General features: G+C 41.9%; 1 protein-coding gene across 1 annotated transcript in view; it reads left to right on the top strand.

Annotated features, from left to right (window-relative positions):
- The window catches only part of CEP76 (centrosomal protein 76), a 40,870-nt gene extending 36,947 nt beyond the window's left edge, over nucleotides 1–3,923 (top strand). The window contains exons 11-12 of the mRNA XM_024212590.1: nucleotides 1,463–1,680; nucleotides 3,577–3,923. Of these exons, the coding sequence (XP_024068358.1) occupies nucleotides 1,463–1,680; nucleotides 3,577–3,715 (357 nt within the window). The 3' untranslated portion in view covers nucleotides 3,716–3,923. The remainder of the gene's footprint in view (nucleotides 1–1,462; nucleotides 1,681–3,576) is intronic.
- The last annotated feature ends 16,285 nt before the right edge of the window (nucleotides 3,924–20,208 follow it).

Consider the following 20,208-nt stretch of genomic DNA (forward strand, 5'->3'; position numbering starts at 1 on the left):
GACAAGAACTGAATTATTTATTCAGTATAAACTACAAGAGGAATTTGGGTTGACTAATGTAGTTAGTTTAGCCATATCCGGAATAACAACCACATTCTTAAAGAGCACACAGTACCTCTAGTAGCAGTTGATCATGATCTCCATATTACATCTCATTGTAATAGTATCCCCAAGCAGTATTTTGGACCATTTTTTCCTTTTACGACTCAGAGAGAGGAATGCTATTGAGCCACTTTCTCCAGAATCTGTGGGGGGCCTGGTGTTTTTTTGGCACTGTTTCATTCTTGTACTAAACAGACCAGCCCACAAAGCTTATCTGACATGATCACAAACCAAGTTGATTAGCTGTATTCTTATCCATGCTTTTTATTTTATGTAAATCTTGAGATTAATTATTTATGCTTCTAGACTGTCAATACTTGCTGTGGAAGAAGCAATTAGTGGGCTTAGTCTGAAGCCCAGTGCTATGCACCAAACACTCCTTAATTTCCTAAACAGGAATTTTTTAACAGTAGATTGGACAAACAATACTACATTATATAGAGCAAATAAAGATCATGCACAATACTGAATTTTGTAGTGATTTTTTTCAATTTATGTATTTTTTTTTTAAAGTCAGGTTATGCAGTCCATTCCCTTTGGAAATTATTTTTAGTGGGACAGTAGAAATATTATTTGTAAGTGAATCTCGCTTTGGGATTTGCCTTGCTCTTTTTTTACACACATACTAATAAAGTGGCTCTTGGCTTTATGCAAAAATTACTTTGTAATTAGGTCATTTTGAATTTATTTCTAGCCTGCTTTTCTTTTTTCTTGTACTCTGACTTTACTTTAATTTTTGCTAATTCACAGTTCAGAGCTAGGAAAAAACAGAACATACAACATTTTAAGTCAGTTGTTGCCATGGATTCATGTCTCATAATTGCTGTAGAACCACAAAAACTATAGCCCTCCCATCATTGCCTCTAAAACAGCTTTCCCTTTGAGTACAAAGTTATCCCACTTGCAGCTCATCCTGAACTAAATCTTCTGTGCATCAGTGTAATTCCTGCCAAAGGCACGTTTTTGTAATAGTAGTTGGTAGGCAGTACTGACCTTTTTCACTTTTCATTTCCAACACTGACTGATTAATGAAAGATTTATTATTTATTTATTATTTGTAATATTGTAGGGCCTAGGAGCCCTAGTCATGGAGCAGGACCTCATTGCACTTGATTCTGTACAAACACAGAACAAAAAGACCCTGCCCCAAAAAGCTTACAATTTAAGTATAGATAGCAGATGGATACTGACAGGAGTATAAGGAAACAATGAGACAATATTGGTCAGTATGATAGGCTGTGATCTCAGCACACATATATAATAGATGTGTTTTAATCTACCATATGTTTAAACTTTTTTTTTTTAGTGCCTTGAGACCAATAATTCTGTACTGTACTCTGCTCTATGATTCATCCTACAGGATCTAGGCCTTACTACTGTTTGGGATGACCAGCTATCCTATCTCTTGTCACCAGCCTTGGCAGCCTATGAGCTTGAACGTACAACAAGCATTTCTGCAGGAAATGAAGAGTTTCAAGATGCTATAAGGAGAGCAGTACCTGATGGTCACACATTTAAAGGATTCCCCATCCATTTTGTTTACAGAAATGCAAGGAGAGCATTTTCTACGTGCCTTCGGTAAGATTAAGATGTAACTCTAGTAGTATTAGGTTTTATAAACATGTAATAGGTTGTGAGTTTTCATAATTGATGAAGCTGAAATAATTCTAAATTATATTATCATCTTTTACGCATAAGGGATTTAGCTAGAAATCAGAATGGCATAATGAACTGGAAATGGGGAACAGAGCTTTTCCCATCTAGGTCACTAATCTAAATCTGGTTCAGATTGGTAGTAACTATTTAGTAGCCTATGTGAAATAAGTGATTTGTCTCAGCCCAGTGTCTAATGGACAACTGTTAATATCACAGTAACTACAATCAGTAGAATTATTGGCAGTATTAGCTGAGAGGTCAAGGCTGTAATACAGTTAGATTTATTAAAACACTTGAGACACTTCATATTATCAAGCAAATTCAAATTATTTTTCCTATGATCACTGCCCCATGGATTGAAAACTCGCTTAAGGACAGTAAGTGAAAAGTAGCAATATATAACCCAGCATCTTGTTGTGGGAAGTGTTTAGTGAGGTGATATACAGAAGAGGCCCGTGCTTGGTTTCATTCAGGTTATTGACTTTTCAATACTAATAGATAGGGCCCTACCAAATTCAGGGTCCATTCTGGTCAATTTCATGGCCAGAGGGTTTTAAAATTGGTCAATTTCACAATTTCAGATGTTTATATCTCAAATTTCATGGTGCTGTAACCGTGGGGGTCCTGACCCAAAATGGGATCGTGGGGGGATTGCAAAGTTGTTGTAGGGGGGGTTTCCAAGATTGCCACCCTCACTTCTGTGCTGCCTAGCTAGTAGCCTCCGAGCTTCCTGCAGTTAGAGGAGGTTCTGGGAAGTGGAGGTGGGTAGGATCTCCCCCATGCTCCTAGGAGCTCCCCCATGCTCCTAGGAGCTCCCCCATGCTCCTAGGAGCTAGTCCAGCTAGTGACAGATTAAGGCAGGGAACCCTGGAAAAATGAGTGTCCCAACCCCAGAAGAAGCCCTAGGGTAGAAGCCCCAAATGGGTCACCCTGAGCCCCGGCAGGAGCCCTGAGCCCCAGCTGCAGCTGCGGGGCTGAAGCCTTGAGCCTGGGCTGCCCTGAGCCCCGGCTGGGGGGTGGAAGCCCTGAGCCACTCCAGCAGGGGGAAGGTGCCGAAGCCCCAAGCCTGGGTTGCCCTGGCTGGCAGGGGGTGGCGGTGTGGAAGCCCTGAGCCCAGGCTGGAGTGGCGGGGGTGCCCTGAGCTCCGGCTGGAGCAACAGGAAGCAGAAGTCCCAGCCCAGGCTGCTCCAAGCCTGGGCTGGAGCAGGGGCCGGGGAGTCCCCAAGCCCGATTTGCCCCGGCTGCAGACGGGGAGCAGCCCGGCAGGAGCTGTTGGGGGGGGGGGGGGGGGGGGGAAGGGGGCGCCAGGAGCTCAGCGCCCAGAGCTGCGGCAGGAACTGCGGGAGGGAAGGGGACAGAAGCCTGGAGCCTAGCTCCCGGGCTGCTGCAGCGCAGAAGTGAGGGTGTACCACCCTCATTTCTGTGCTGCCTCTGGAGGTGGATCTGATCATCTCACCAAGAGCAGCCAGGCAGGAGAAGGACAAGTCCTGTTCCTCCCCAGAGTGGCTAGGAGTCCCAGGCTCCCAGCAGCAGAGGAGATCAGATTTCATGGGGGAGGGCTGATTTCACGGTCCCTGACGTTTTTCACAGCTGTGAAATTGGTAGGGCCCTACTAATAGGGTAATGATGTTACTCTGTCATAGCATCAAAAAGCCAGATTCCTGGCATAGTGATGTCCTGGAAATATGTCTATCACTTCAGTCATGACTAATACTTGTACAATTTTTTTTTAATTAAAAACTTTATTAGTGATTTAGTCACTCATAACTAATTGCATTATTTAAACCATATTATTCATGTTTCCTTTGTGCCAAATAGGTCTCCTTTCTGTGAAGAAATAATCTGTTGTAGGGGAGACCAAGTGCGGCTTGCAGTTCGTGTGCGAGTGTTTACATATCCTGAATCTGCGTGTGCTGTTTGGATCATGTTTGCTTGTAAATACCGCTCTGTACTTTAAAAAAAATCACGTATACTTCTTAGAGCCTTGAAACAGTGTACATAAGTGTTACTACAAAGGAACATTATTATTAAAAATCATATTAATTACAACATTTAATGTTTCACTTTGGGTAAACACCACTCTGATGATGGTTGTGAATATTTTTAATGTGTGTATTTAAAACAAAATTAAGGCAAAAATACTTGTATATACTGTAATGAGTGTATTTATATAAAGTGTATATTTTTATTTTAATAAAAGTTGCTTTATTTACATTTTTAGTGGTAAAGATCTGCATGCATTAAAACATGTATGCAAATATCTACTTCTTTTTCACAGTTCCAAATTGTGGAAGGATTCATCAAAAGTAAGCATCCTTTCTGTACTTTCCTATATACTCAAGTCCACTGGTGTTTCCTTTGCTTATTCTTGGGGGACCCTTTCATTTTGTCACCCCTTTTTTTTTTTTGGTTTATGATTTTCACCAAAGATTTTCACCAGTATGCTAATAGTCGCTCTGTTAGGGGATACACTTTTATCCCTGTCTCAATTACATACTGGTCTAGGCATCTTTTGACAGCACTTAGGAAGCAATCACAGGATAGAGTCCTAGGATATCTCATTTGATAGCTTCCTGATTAGTTAGAAAAAGTCCTAAATTCTTCCTCCTGAGGTTCTTTAACACCAGGCTACAGGCACTTAGAGTTCCTATCACTTTCTCTCATTTTTGTCAGAGCTGTCCTTCATTAGCTAAATCCTTCCACAACCTGTGTTAACCTACTTCCTAGTCCCGTCTCCACTGGATCCTGCAGTCAGGTCTTTTGGTCAAATGGCATTCTGTCCTCTTTCTTGAGGTCAAGGAGGTTACCAGTGTCTGGAGTGTGTGAGATGTAGCAAGGGCTGAGGTGTCAACATCAGTGGTTGTTGCAATAGCGATGAAATAGTCTCCACATTTTATTAAATTCCCAGAAACTTCATTAATGCAGAGTTGGTGCCTCATGCCCTTCCAGAATGTGGAGAGTGATAAATTAACCCCTCTGAAAACCAAGAAACACAAAGTTAAGATACATGCCACCCCCCACAGTGCATACTTAACTCTCTCCCCCTGACTCCTGACGCTGTGGTAGCCACTGGGAATGGTTCAGTAAGGGAGGTGGATTCTCCAGCTTGTGAGGGATGGCTCAGTGGTTTGAGCATTGGCCTGCTAAATCCAGGGTTGTGAGTTCAATCCTTGAGGGTGCCATTTAGGGATCTGGGGCAAAAATCTGTCTGGGGATTGGTCCTGCTTTGAGCAGGGGGTTGGACTAGATGACCTCCTGAAGTCCCTTCCAACTCTGATATTCTATGATGTCTTCAGATCAAGATTGTGGCTGCCTTGTTGGAAGATGCTTTAGTCATTCACAAGTTATTAGGCTCAATACAGGAATAAGTGGGTGAAATGCTCCGGTGTGTGTTGTACAGGTCAGACTAAACAATCTTTTGGTTTATTGTGGTCTCTAACTCTATGAATCTACAATAAATAGATATGAGGAGAGAGAAAGAGAATGTTCCACTGTGTTGTGTTCCACATATTTGAATTCCCAGCATTTATCTGCACACATTCTAGCTGCATTAACTGTGTTAAGAGTAGCTGTATTGAATGTTGGAGGGATTAGTTGGAGCAGCTTGTCAGAGCTGTGACTGATACGAAGTGCTTGTGTACTTAAAGAGATCAAGTATGCATCCTTTCAGCATTGAATTTTGTAGATTGTGTCGGTGGAGGTGCACAAGGATATGATCTTCCAAGGGAATTGTCTGCAATCTGGTGGCAAATATGGCAGTAGCCTCTAGGGCTTATGGCTTGTCTACTCATGAAATTGTTCAGGAATAATGATTTCTGAATAGCTCCATGTATGAACACTTATTCCACATTTTAAATTCAATTTCAAATTTTAAATTCACCTGTTATCTTATTCTGAAATAACTTGCATGTGTAGAAGGAACTCTTTTGGTAAGTGTGATTGGTGGTGTGTGTGTGTGTGTGTGTGTATGTGTAACATTTAGGAAGTCTGGAGTAGTTTTAATGTAGACTGGGTGAGCATAGTGTGATATAGGTAGCTCCTGTTTGCTACACCTGACCTAAACCAAAGTTTTGTCTTAGCAAAGATGAGGTTTCTTTGTTCTGTAGTGCTCACATGCTTTGTGTTCAAAGTGTTCTGTAGCATGTCAGAGTAGAGTGCTAGTATGTATGTGCTGGGGTATGGGCAGTTAAGGTGTTGCAAGGGTGGCATGTGCCTTAACTTTGTATGTCCTGGTTTTCAGAGGCTTAAGTTTAGCCATGCTCCACAACTGGAATGACATGAGACACCTCTGGGCAACCTTAATTTGTGTTAATGAAGTTTTGGGGCATTTAATTTACCTGGTCTATTAAAAAATAATTTCTCAGCATCACCATGCATCACAGACCCAACTCTGCTCCTTCACTGTCTCTGGCTTCCTGGCAGTGATTACCTCAGTCACAGAAGGCACTGGCTGCATGTTAGTTGCTTCACTGTCCCTGCATTAGCTCCAGGGTCTCTGCCTGTTCACCACAGTCTCAGAATCTTGCAAGCAGCACAATAAAGTAAGACTCAATATCCTGCTTACTATATATGCTGCTTGTCCCAGATTGTCTTTGAGTACCATGGATAAAGAGGGACATATAATGAGGAAAAATTACTCCCTGCCAACTTCTGTAATCCAAGGGAGCTCTAGCTCAAGTGCTTCTGCTAATAGTAACTGTGGTTGACACCATAGGTAACACGCCTAACTCTGGACAGTGCCCTGAGATATACAATAGCAACAAATAGTTAGAACTTCTCTACTTATGTCTCAGACAAAAGATATCTTCAGCAGCATGATTCTATGTAACACCAATCTTGGGACATTGTTTAAGTATTATTAAAGTACTGACTCATAGTAACAAAGTACTGGCTCCTGCAACACCCAGGTTTTAATTATACATTGAGTTATAGACTTGGCCTCACATTCAAGATCTTAAAGTGCCTTACAAAGGTGGCTTAGTATTTATCCACATTTTACAGTTGTGAGACTGAGGTACAAGAGGTTTTGATTTGCTCAGTGTCCCACAATGAGCCAATCTGATCAAAACTTTAGACAGTGCTATTTCCACAGCATTTGTCCATTTTTACCTAACTTAATTTGAAAGATTGAGGTCACTTTACTGGGTGGATATAGCTAAATTAAACCAATATTATTTTTATTAAAATACTTACATATTAGAACAAATTAATTATGTATATACGTCTATCTGTAAATGTAGAAACTTACCTAAATCCACTACATTACATTAAAAACAATATACTGCCAAATGTAAACTATTCAGAAAATGGAGGGTTGTTGTCTTGTGGCATAAGTCTTTTGAATATAATTTTTTTGGCCTCTTAAACCTGTAGTACTCAATTTATACAGAAGAGGTCACTCTGTAAAATTTAATATTGCAGTTTGTCAGTTGTAACAGTTTACATAAATGTTGGATGCAAAGAGAACATACACTTTTCCCCTCAGATATTTTAAATAAAATGATGGAAAGAGAACTGCAGAGAAATAACTCAAACACTAAAAGATGTTTTATAGTATAAATTGATCTCTTAGTGCAGCATTAATTTGTACTGTTGCTTAATGTAAAATGAATTTTGGCTACTTTTACTTTTAGATGTTCTGATAAAAAGCTAAAAACTTCTAATTTAAAATTTATCTTATTTTTTTAAATGTGAAAAAATACTTTAAAGCATCCCACCCATAGATGAAGCTTTAATTAAAGTCATGAATGAATCAATGTCACAGAAAGGACATGAGAGAACAGGCTAGATTAGAGATAATTAAAACCACACTGCAGAATATAACTAGATTCCAATGTGATCTTGAAACCCAAATTTATAATTGATGATAATGGATAACACCACCTATCAGTCTTGTTGACAGAAGAAAGACTCAAGCTAATTTTTAGTTTGTTTCATTCCAATTTTTAAAAACATGCTCTCTAACATACCTTATTGAACTTACTTTGATAGTCACTGAGGTAAGGAGACCAGTTGTAGGAGAAAGTGACTTATGCAGATGCTCAGGCCTCTGAAAACCAGAGGTCCAGTTTGCCATTGGAGTAATTATTTGTATGAAGGAGTCCATAGGGGCCTGATCAGGGCCCCTTTTGTGCTAGACACTGTATAAAGCGATAACAAAAAGACAGTCCCTGCCCTGAAGAAACTACAATTTAAGTAAATCATAAGAGAAACTTCATATCTAACTGAATAGGAGTGAGAGAAATTTGATCAGAAAAGGTTGTGTGTGAATCCAAAGTGCAACTCTGTAACAGTATAGAAATCTTCACATTATACCCACTAATCTACATTTGTGTAAACCTTCCAATATACAAGTAAAATTTTCTTTACATTTAAATTACATATAATCAGCAATATACTAGCCTCTTCTGCCTCCCAAGTGGGGGGAGAATATCTTAAATTTTCATGAGAAGAACTTTCCATACCCAAAGTCTGCTACTTGCATGTTCTACAGGGAACAATCCTGCATTGGCAGTGACTTAGGCTGGATGATGATTGTAGGAGTTTTTTCTCTTTCTAACATCCCTAATACTTACTCATTGGCCCTGTTACAGAGTGCATCTCTTTCTCCTAATGTTCTAACAGGGAGAAATATATGCAAAATGGATTGAGCCAAGGGCGGAGGGGGGCTGGGGGGAAGGGGAGAAGAGAGAGAAGAAGGAGAGGGGAGTGGCAGTTCTTTCAGTATATGTTTTCAAATCAAGTCCTGCCCACCTGTGATGCCCAGTACATTGTGTAGATGTGCACAATAACTGCCACTCTTCTTTGTATGCTTTACTGAGCAATTAAATAGTTATCTATGCTGCTATTTTAAATTGAGTAGTAAATGTCCCGTTAAGATGAATCAGAGCGTTCCACACCACTTACAGATATTGTTTTGTACTGTCTGTAGAGAAGACATCAGTACCTTGAGTTAAATGCAGTTCATATCTTGAAGGTTTTTATTGTAATCATAATGATTAGGACTTTTAAAAAGAAGTAAAGGTTAAATTCTAGAGCATTTTTCTCCCAGAAAAAAGTACCAGCTCCTAGTCCCACGATGAACCAAATTCAACCTCTGCTGCAAGAGGGATATTTCTAGGATATTTGGGAAGTCAAACATTAGTTGGCTCTAGGAGAGGCCTTCATAAATGGTAACATCACAGGACATGTACAGACTGTCACCTACAGTGTACTGGAATGTGAGACCTAGGAAAATCAAAGTTTGCTAGTCATCCTAATAGGTGGAGAGCAATTCCGTTTTCGTGGCTCTATACTGAATCCTGCCAGCTTAGTGTGCAGAATAATTAGAGTTCCAGATGTATAGCAGTGTCTGCTGATGTTGCAAAGGGAAAGCATTGTTGCACATTTTATTGCATAAAGGCCTCATGATCTCTGTATCATGGCATTGTTTAATTAATCGTTTTTTTAGAGTGTAGTGTTTTTCATGCCATGTCATAGACGATTCATGCCCTCCCATACTGGGGGGCACAATCTAAAGGAGAGGACACATGACCACCCCACATGTCTCCTTTGCCCAGGAATTCCCCTCGCCCTGTGCCCAGGCCAGGGTCACCGTGCTTTTCCTGCCCCAGCAGAGTTACCTGCAGGAGGGGGCTCTGTCCTGCTGCTGCTGTGCCTTCCCCCTCCCCGCCTTCCCCCACATGTCCCTCTCCCTCCCTCACCAGCAGGCCAGACAGATATCTGGGAGGGGGGGCACTTGACCCCCTCATGCATCATTTCTGCATGTTATAAAGGAAGACCTCTAGGTACATACCGTAGACATGCTTTCTATTGGAAAGCATTGCACTGGTTGCCATTGGTTTCCAATGTAGTCATAAAACACCTAGTGTTGAAATGGTTTATGAAACTCTCTAAACTTGTCCCAGATTTTTATTCCACTTTCAAGACAGTTCTGCCTGGCTGTGGGTTTTGTTACAAAAGTTCTATACAGAATCCATCTTCCAATAATTATGATTGCAACTGATAGGGATCGTCAACCTTTGGAACGCGGCCTGTCAGGGAAATCCGCTGGCGAGCCAGGACGGTTTGTTTACCAGCACTTCCCTTGGCCCATGCCACTTCCCACAGCCAATTGGCCTGGAACGGCGAACTGCGGCCAGTGGGAGCTGCGATCAGCCGAACCTGCGGATGCTGCAGGTAAACAAATGGTCCCGCCCTGCCAGCAGATTTCCCTGATGGGCTGCGTTCCAAAGTTTGCCAATCCCTGACCCTTGGTAAATTGTTCTAATGGTTAATACTACTCACTGTTAAAAAATTACCTTATTTCCAGTCTGGATATGTCTAGTTTCCAGTCTGGATATGTCTTCCAGCCATTGGATTGTGTTATACTTTCTCTGCTAGACTGAGGTGCCATTATTAAATATTTGTTCCCCACATAGGTACTTATAAACTGTAATTGATATTTGTAATGGTATTTTTAAAACTTCTTATTGTCCTTAACGCTGCTGGCCTTAGATTTCTCCTTCTGCCCCCTGCATTCCCTTATGTATTTTCTACAAGTCTTAGCTTCTGATTTATATTCCTTATGATTGACCTCCCCTTTCTTTAATTTGTTATATATAATTTTATTTTTATAGCTGGCTTCAGTTCCCTTTTAGATCAGGCAGTTTATTTTAACTATGGCAACCTTCTTCCTCATTTGTGAAATTGTGGCTTTATGGGAACCTACTATGGTAATTTAAAATTATTCCTCATTGTCATTTAAAATTATCCAATTAAATTCGTTCTCCCATCTGAGTTGGGTCATAATTATTTTCAGCGTTGTGAAATTGGCTCTTTTCAAGCAGCAAGTATATATATTACTAGGCTGGATTTTATTCTGCTTGCACATATTAAATGTGATCAATTCAGGATCACATATAAAAGAGAGAGACCCTCTTTCAGGTGTATAGACGTTCCATTATGGTAATTCCCACAGTGTTTGGGGGTTTTATTCTACGTCTATCCATCTCGCCTTAGTATTTTTTCCTGCGCTACTGGCAGGTTGCTATGGTAGCTGGATGTTGGAGTAAAAACCTTGGTTGCACAGAAGCGCCTCTTTGCTTTTGGCCTGAGCAGCGCTTTGTCTCTCCCAGTTCCCATATGTGGCTTATGCTTCCTGACTCTGAGCCCCTATGTGCAAGTCTGTGTCACGCGTGTCCCTGCACCGAGGTGCTGTGTAGGGTGCCGCAAGCGCTTTAGCAAGGAAGATGGCCGAGGAGGGACTTCGGCTGCCTATAGGGGGCGGCTAAATCTGGGTTTCGTGTCAACCCATCCCAGCCACCTCCTCCCAGTCACTGAGCGGCGGCGCGGCGCTTCCCCGGCCCCGCTCTCCGCCGGCAGGAGGCGGTGCGGCCCCGCGGAGATCTGGCGGGGAGGGGACGCCGTTGCGTTGCTATGAGCGGGCGGCCGCGCTGCCGCTGAGTAGCTGGGGCGCTGCTGCGGGTCGGTGCTCGCCGCGTCTCCGGCGGCGCGGGCTGGCGGAGCAGGGGGAGTATGAGGCCGGCGCGGACGGGACGCAGCGGGGCCCGGCAACAGAGCTCCCTGCGCTGAGGCGCGGCAGGCAGCAGCGGGGATGGCTCGCGCCGGGGCTCTGCCCGGAGACTGGCCCCGGGAGGCGGCGGCAGGAGACGCCTCCTGCCGCAGGGAGGACGAGGCGCGGGACGCGCTCTCCCTGGAGCAGATCCTGAGGCTCTACAACCAGCCCATCAACGAGGAGCAGGCGTGGGCCGTGTGCTACCAGTGCTGCGGCTCCCTGCGGGCCCGGGGCCGCCGCCGCGAGACCCCCGCCGCCAGGGCGGAGGCGGCCTCCCACGTCCGCATCTGGAAGGACGGAGCCGTCACCCTGGAGCCGCCCAGTGGGGCTTCCCCTCCGGCAGCAGGTGAGGCGGCCAGGGGCGCCCTGCGGGTACAGGCTGCTCCCTCCCCGGGCCTCCCTCTCGCAGTGACCCCGGGTCAGGGGCTCGGCTCCCTACCGGCGCCCACCCCCGCAGCCCTGCGGGTGAGTCTGAGCCCCGGGCCCTTCCCTTTTCCCACCGCTGTTGACCTGGGGCTGTTCCAGCCCCTCCTGTTATCCGGCCCTTCTCTTCTGCGGGGCTCCGGGCTGCCTCCAGCCTCCGCCCCTTCCCCACGTCCCCGGCTTCCCCCCTCCAGCCGCACCGAACTGAATCTGGTGTCCCCCCCCCCCCCCAACGCAATCCTTTCCCGTTCACACTGGGAGTAAATCCCTTTCCCCAGGACCCATCCGCCTGCCCTGCGGCCACGGCGATTCTGCTCCTGGTTCGCCCGTGTGTGAATCCCGCTGTGTATGAATGTCACATTTCACCATCCCTGCTATAAATGGCTGTATTGAACTTGGGTCAGGGGTCTCCCATGTTGGGCCCTACTGTACATCTTGTCTCCCCCCGTCCCCCCCTCCCCCCCCATCGTGGTTGATGCGGAGACGAGCAGCACAGAGCCCGCAGAATGGCAGAGAATTATAGCCGGACCGCTCGGGGAGACGGGGCCCCCGGGGGTGTGTGTGTGCTGCACTTTAGAAGGGGTCAGAGCAAATCGGACTCAGTGGCTTTCTTTGCGATAGCTTGTCTAGTGTAACACTGCACTGGTTCTACCAAGCTGGACTGACTAACAGTGCCCCAGGTACACAAGGGTGTGTGTGTTGATTTGGAGAGCTCCGGCGGCTCCTTCAATCAGAATCCTTCTGCTGGTGGGAGAGGGAGCCTGGAGAAGGGAAATCGATGAAAGCTGCCCATGTAGGTCAGCATGACGAGGGGGAAGGCGCTGCAAAGCAAAACAAAGAGAGCAGCTGTCAGAGAGACCGTGCACAGTGTTCAGAGGACTGAATGTTGAGGGGGAGGCGGAGGTATTAACGATGTATGCCTTCTTTTGTGCCTTTGTTTGTGCCATTTGGCATCCAAAAAAACAAAAATAGTAAATTTTTCGGGAGAAGACCAAATTAACAGAGGCATATAGTGGTTAGGGAGTAATACTATAACATATATAATAAAAGCTTATTTGTATGCATTTTTGATATCCAGGGTAGAACATACAGGATATGAAATATAAATATTTTAAATGTATGATGCACACACAGATATATAATATGTATGTGCAGTATTTTATAATGGAGTATAATTATAATGTATAATATATATTTTTGGTGTCTGAGTAATATAATACCATATTATAAGTATTTATAAGATGTACCTTTCAAATGTCTATGATTAGATTACCTCTCCTAAAACATTTTTGAAAACAGATCAGCATCTTAGAACACTCACCAGAAATAGATTGATGTTATAGATAGGTATGCTAACATTAGCCAAATAGCAAAACAGTCTATTTCTGCCAGTGACATAGCACATACCACTAGGTATTTTAAAGTTTATAGAAATAATGTATTTTCAGTTGTCATCAAATTTTTCAGTTCATGGAGTTTCAAAGCTCATGTTCATAAGTGAAAAAGCCTATAAGCTCTTTTTTATGTAAACGAAGCTTGATTTCTGTATGAAATCTAAAACCGTCAGTATGAAGGATATAAAAGTGAAGCAGATCTCACAGATAATAGCATCCCAAAAGTCCACATCATGATAAGAGTAAATGTCAGCGAAATTCCTTAATAGGAATCAAGATTTGAAAATTGATATGAAACAGAGGATTATTATATAAAGTCTTCAAAATGGGAGTAACATAAATTAAGCATTTAGAACATGAATACTAATCTGGAATTATGAATTAATGAAGTCTTTTAAAAGATGTCTGTCTGGACAAACAGTGGCAGAGAATTACAGTAATCCTGTCTGGAACTAGTGAGGCTGCATACAAATATCAAAATACATAGGGTGAAAAATAAGACATAATCTTGTGATATTAGTCTAACGGAAATTCCAATTTAAAATTGATCTGGAATGCTTTTTAAATAAAATAAATAAATAAAAAGTCTGATATTACATCAATTGAAAATTTTACACAACTCCTACTAACCAGTGGGACAAAACTTCCACAACCAGCCCCTGCATTTTGCAGGGACACAGGAAAAGAGTTGTGCACTGCAGAAGCACATTTTACTTCTAACATTTTCAATCAGACTTTTTTCAGAAAATGTATTAAATTATTACATCTCTCTTGTTTTTGTTTATACCTCCTTTCCTTTCCTGGCTTCACTCCACTTCCTCTTTTCTTTCTTATAACAGATCATGATATATCTTTTTCTTAGTTGTCTTCAGTAAGGCCCTGTCTAGGCATGGATTAAAGTGTAATGTAAAGCTCAGGCTCCTCATTAGGCTTTAACTTGACCAGTTTATCTCATGTTAAATGTAGTGTGCCTTGTCTACACTAGACTTCTAAAATGTATTGCTTAGCTAATACAACTCTACCCCGATATAACGCGTCCTGATATAACATGAATTCGGATATAACGTGGTAAAGCAGCGCTTGGGGGGGCGGGGCTGCGCGCTCCGGCGGATCGAAGCAAGTTCGATATAACGCAGTTTCACCTATAACGCGGTAAGATTTTTTTGGCTCCCCAGGACAGCGTTATATTGGGGTAGAGGTGTATCATACTTTAAATCCTAGTATAGACAAGGCCTATTTTTTTTTCTTTTCCATTTTTCCCTCCAACCCCTTATATAATTTTCTCTCTTTTTCTACATTTTATTCCCTGTCTTCTCCCTATTTTTTGTGTGTCACCCTCAAACATCTATTCATATTACGTACTCATGTTTAGGTCTTGAAAATCTTACTATACACCTAAGAGCCAGAGAACCAAACCCGTTAGCCAAAGATTGATATAAAAGATTGGGTGGAGGAGGTGGCCAAGGGGCAATGCTTCTTCCTCCCCATATACTGGAAAAAGGAAAGATGCTGGGATTCCTACCATAGAGCTGTCCCTAGACCCTGCTCACTGGCTCCATCTTTTGTATCAGCCTCCAGCTGGTAGGTGTCTGATAAATTTGAATCCTCCACTCAACACCACCCATGGCTGCTGAAAGGGATCAATGTTCTCTGTGTTCCTCCCTCCCACCCTATATCCTCCTGACAGCTGTAATTTTTTGGGAGTGGTTTTGCAAAATATACCTCTTCCTCAGCTTTCTGGATTCTACCAAGGTGTTCTGAGGGTGTGCGTTCTTTAGTACTATTCTCTCAGCCTCTGTTTTCAGGTCCTCTTCTGCAGTGGGTAGGTGTATTGCTTCTGGCCCATGGCTTTCACAACCAGCAATAGCATGAAATCAACCTGATTCTAGCTTTTCATTGCTACTCACAATCTTCTGGTTAGTAGCAATGAAAATTAACAAGAATCATAGTTTCATTTTGTTGTAGCTTTGGAAGCAATGAGCAGTAGCACAGGCACTGGAGCTGTCTGTAGACTTAGGAAGACAGCATTGCATTAGTTTGTGTTTGGAAGATTAAACCAAAGTTATCTCCACAAACATAAAAGCTAGAAATTAATTACTATTTAAATTAAAAAACAGATTCTGCAGAAATTGATGGCATTTTTCCAGAACAGCTTCCTGCAAGTGGATTTTTCAAACCCTGCCTTACATCATTAGGGGAATACACAGCTATTTTTGAATTTACAAATAAATAGATTTTTAAAATGTAACTGACTAGACTTAGCGTATAAAACAAAGAAACACAGCTTTGTTCTGTTCCTCCTGCAGAAATTGATGGCATCACAACTAGTTCAGATGAGCATAAAGGGCCTGATCCAAAGCTCAGTGAAATGATTTGTAGCCTTTCCATTGACTTAAATTGGTTTTGGATGAGGCCCAGGGTTACATACCATAAAGAGCTGTGTATGTCTGAAATGTCATCAGTTTGTACAGAAGAAATAACTCTGAAGTTGGGTCCTATGAGGTACGTAAAAGAGAAAACGATTCTTAAATACTTTGTTTTAGTTGTCTGTGCATTATGTTAATGATTAGGATCCTACATTTTTTAACATTTAAAATATTTTTTTCTGTTAAATTTCTAATGAATAAAAGCAAAGATATTCTGAATTTAGGTGCTAATCCATCCTACTCATCTTTATTCCTGCAGGGCATGTGGAGCTCAAAAGCTAGTCTCTTGCACCAAGCTTTATTTTTCTGTAGTAATACACATAAGCATATTTGATTTTAGCTTTATTGTACAGGTTTAATTTATCAAAAGAAGCAAATATTGGATGTTGGTTGCTGTTTTTGTATACAGTGGAATCCTGTGTGTATGGGCAAATAAAGGAGTCCCCCGAGAATGGTATCTTGGTTTAGTGAACATTCAAGCTTTGTTGAGGATGTGATCAGTCATGCCTGTCAGTATAGCCTATGCTAATGGAACAGCAAATGCAGAGATAAAGCGGTATTACAGAATTTGCTTTAGAGATGCCTATAAAGTACCTGACTGTCTTCAGAGTATATTGCAAATCTCATCATTTTGCTAGATGGGGAAGAAATAAACATTACAAATGTAATAAGTAGAAATAGATTAATCTAGCAGAAATGAAGTGCTGAGTCCACTATGATCACCTTAGTGTGAATCATAATTACTCTGTCTGGTATGTAAATGCTACAGATATGTGGGTTCTTATATAAAATTGCAGAAACCAAGAAGGTACAAAATATGTTTAACTCAAATGGCTTGTCCTTTGTTACTTATGTTTTATGAAAAATTAATTTACAGCAACATTTGATAAAATGCCAGAGCAGATAAAAACAAAACCTCTGTATAAGTTAGATCAGTGTTTCTCAATCTTTTTGGTACCAGGGACTGGCTTGCTGCCTTCCTAAACTGTGTCAGGGAGATCTCAGAGACCGGCAACTGGTCATTGAGAAATATTAGAACATTTTGGTGTAGAGATGTTTCATTATATAAATGCTATTGTGAATAAGCATTTCTTATATATTATTTATACCTCAAGCATATAGTTGAGGTGACAGTTATATGACTATTAAAAACTGATATTAAATCCTTGGCAATGTATTCATCAGTGTTAGAGTTGAACAAATATAAGGTTCCTTCTCAGAAATAAGGTTGTTGCTGTAACTGATCTGCCAAATTTTAGTTATTAAAAGCTCTAGCTTACATGTTCCTTACATATGAGAAAATCTTTGAGATGGAAAAATATACTCAGAAATCTCAGTTTCCTTTACGTGCTCCCTTAGGGCCAGATCCAATACCAGTATAAAGTCAATGTATAGGTGTCTGTTAACTTCAGTGGGGATTGGATTGAGCTCCTAAAGAGGAGGGATGGCTTTGAGGAATTGTGGAGGGGGCAAGCGGTGGTTTGAAAATCTCACAAGGCCAGTCTCCAGCTGTCAATCATGAGGGCTGGCACATCCACAGTGCTCCCTTCCCATTCTCTACTGAGCGTGTGGCTTCCCAGAGAACGGTGATGTCAGTGGATGTTCTTTTCCACCATCCTCCACCTCACATGCCCATGGATAGAAGGCAAAGTGGAGAATTACTGCTTGTTTGACCAGCATTAATTATTATGCACATTTAATCCTCAAAATCTTCCACTAGTTGATGGGAGCACAGAGAATGTGTGCTCCTTGCCTCTACCCCAAAAAGATTTGCAGAGTGTTGACTACAGAGTGGTTTTCACGGACTGTATACTGTAGAGGTATGGTTTCTGCTGTTCTGCCCTTCTTGCACCCTTTGTGTGACTCTATATTGGAAAGGAGTATATGGGGCCTATTAACTTCAGATCTAGTTCATGGCAAGAAATGCTTTTTGCCCATCGGTCTTTCAAAAAACATTTAGAAAAATATATATAGGTTATTTTTAAAGAATGGAAAATCTATGTAAAGACATTATACTTCTAGTAGTATTGACCCTTTGAAAGAAAATGGTGTGACAGATGGCAATTTCCTGTAATATTTTCGACAAACCTTCTTGAATTAAGTTTAAACTTTACTGAATTAAGCTTAAGTATTTTAGAAGCCCACTATGTTAAAAATGTAAATGGTTTATGTATTGTTGTGGGATTGTATGGAACTTCTTTAGGAGAAAGAGAGGATTAATACAATCTTTGGGAGATATTAGGAACTTCAAAGTACTTTTTGAGACAATACGTATGAAGTAGATTTCCTAGGAAATATTGGTATAAAGGAAATGCAAATTAAACACCTGGAATCTATCCATTTGAAACTGTAGGTTTGAGCAGAGACTTGTTGTCTGGCTGATTACATATTCAGGTTTTCTTCAAAGAACCTAACCAGATAAATGAGTGATTCACATATTCATGTGTGGTTACTGTTCTGGGCAGAAGAGTGTTATGAATTCGAAACGACAGGAACATCTGTGTGTGGGGGTTTTGAAGGACAGCTCACCTACCAGAGCCCATGCTGGAGTTACAGGGGTGATCTCTGGTAAGCTTATTAGCATGTGTGCAAGTCCTTCTGTAATTTTTAATATGTTTTCTGTGTATTGCTTTTACCTTAAGAGTAAAATGTGCTTACTTAGAAAGAACTGTGTGGTAACTTGTCACTGGGGCAATTATATTGTATACCATCTCTGAGGAGAGAAGCGAAGCATGCCTGCTTAGGAAGACTGTCTTTTGCTGGAAATAACCCAGAGAAGGCAAGGAATTGTTCAGCCTGGAAATATCTCGGTCAGAAGGGGGAGAGATGCTGGTCTCCATCCAAGAGAGATGATGGCTGGAAAGCTGGAAGCCTAGATGGGGTGCCCTTGTGGAACTATAGAGGGGGAGGAGAGGCACAGTTGCCCTGAACTGTGATAAATGCATCAGAATAGCCATGAATTCCCTGTTTTGGTTTTAAAATTTGTTGCTTTTAATATTTGAAAGTATGTATGCTTTGAGAAATTAGTACTCCTTATAAGCTTAAATTAATGTTTAATTATCTCTGACTTTGAGTTTTTATTTTAACATATCCAGAAATGAGACTTACTGCTATTTAAGGATAGTAAAGTTTGGTATCCTAAAGCCTCATAGTTACTTGTAGTCCTCAGTACATTGATAGAGTGGACAGGTAAGAATGGCAGGCATCATTTTATATCAACTAATGGGATAGGGTGGAAGTGGAACAGACACTAGTCACTAGAAAGGAAGAGAAAAACAGTTCTTGTGTTAAGCTGTGAAAGAGGTACCATGAACCTTAGGCCTTGTTACACTGGCTTTTGCCATTAGTGTAGCTATACCAGTAAACTCCATTAATTCTAATCATGGTTTACATGGATATACCCTGTGCACTAAGAGTTCACACCAGTGCCCCTACGTTGATGGCTAAAAACTCTAGCATAGACAAGACTGGAGAGGGAGATGACAAATAAGCAAAGGACAAAAAACTTCATGGTAAGGAAGAAGTATATTGCCAAAAGACACCTTGTAATGTGTCTACAACATTACTTATGCAAGAAGCCTGACAAAAATAGAGGGTGACCTTGAAGTACACACACAAGGGAATATAACCAAAATGTGGTGGATTGACAAATCAATGAGGGAATGAGGAATAAATAATGAACAATTGAGATTTTAGGCAAGATCAAAGGAAAATATAAAAGCAAGAAATAGCCTTAAATATAACCTACTGTAATTTAGCCTAAATGTAACCTACTGCTCTAGGAAATATTGGCAGAATTGTAGGATTCAGACATTGTAGGTTCATCATGACATAAAGATAATAAAAAGGGTAAGTTAATAGGATTTTGCTATAGAATGCCAGATCAAAGGGAACAATGATGAGATAAAATTTCTGAGACAAGAAAAGCCAAATTGGTGTCCCTAGCCTTTGTTTGCCAGAAGCTGGAAATGGGCAACATGGGATGGATCACTTGGTGATTACCCGTTCTATTCATTCCCTCTGGGGCACCTAGCATTGGCCACTGTCGGAAGACAGGATACTGGGCTAGCTGGACCTTTGGTCTGACCCAGTAGGGCCATTCTTATGTTCTTATGGAATAGTTATTATATATTACTTGAATTACTGTGGCACTTAGGAGCCCGAGTCCTGGATCAGGACCCCATTGTGCTAAGCAATATATAAACAAAGAACAACAATACTGTCCCTGTAGAGTCCTACTGCTCAATCCAAGACCAGCGGGACCTGACTACAATTATGGGTTTGAGTTGGAAAACAACCTGACCCTCTCATGCTCAGGTTGGCTCTCCTCATCCTGCCCGTGGGGTCGGCATGGTGCAGCAGGGGGCTGTGACAGGCGGGAGCCGAGGACGCAGCCACTGCTGCACTGACCCCAAGGGCAGGAGGTAGTGGCAGTGCTGACTCAGGTTCTGAGGGAAGGGTTGGGTAGGAAAACACCTCAGCCTTCTTGGGTTGGATGGGCTTGGGTCTGGTTCAAGTCTCAGTTGGGTTTAAAAATTAGTCCTGAGCAGATATCTAAGTCTCTGCTCCAAAAACTCACAATCGAAGTATAAACAAGAGACTCCAGATGATTACAGACAGATGGGGGAGTACCAGGAAACTAGAGACCATA

The sequence above is a fragment of the Terrapene carolina genome, unplaced genomic scaffold (genome assembly GCF_002925995.2).
Source record: "Terrapene carolina triunguis isolate 2854851 unplaced genomic scaffold, T_m_triunguis-2.0 Scaffold58, whole genome shotgun sequence".
Lineage (NCBI taxonomy): Eukaryota > Metazoa > Chordata > Testudines > Emydidae > Terrapene > Terrapene triunguis.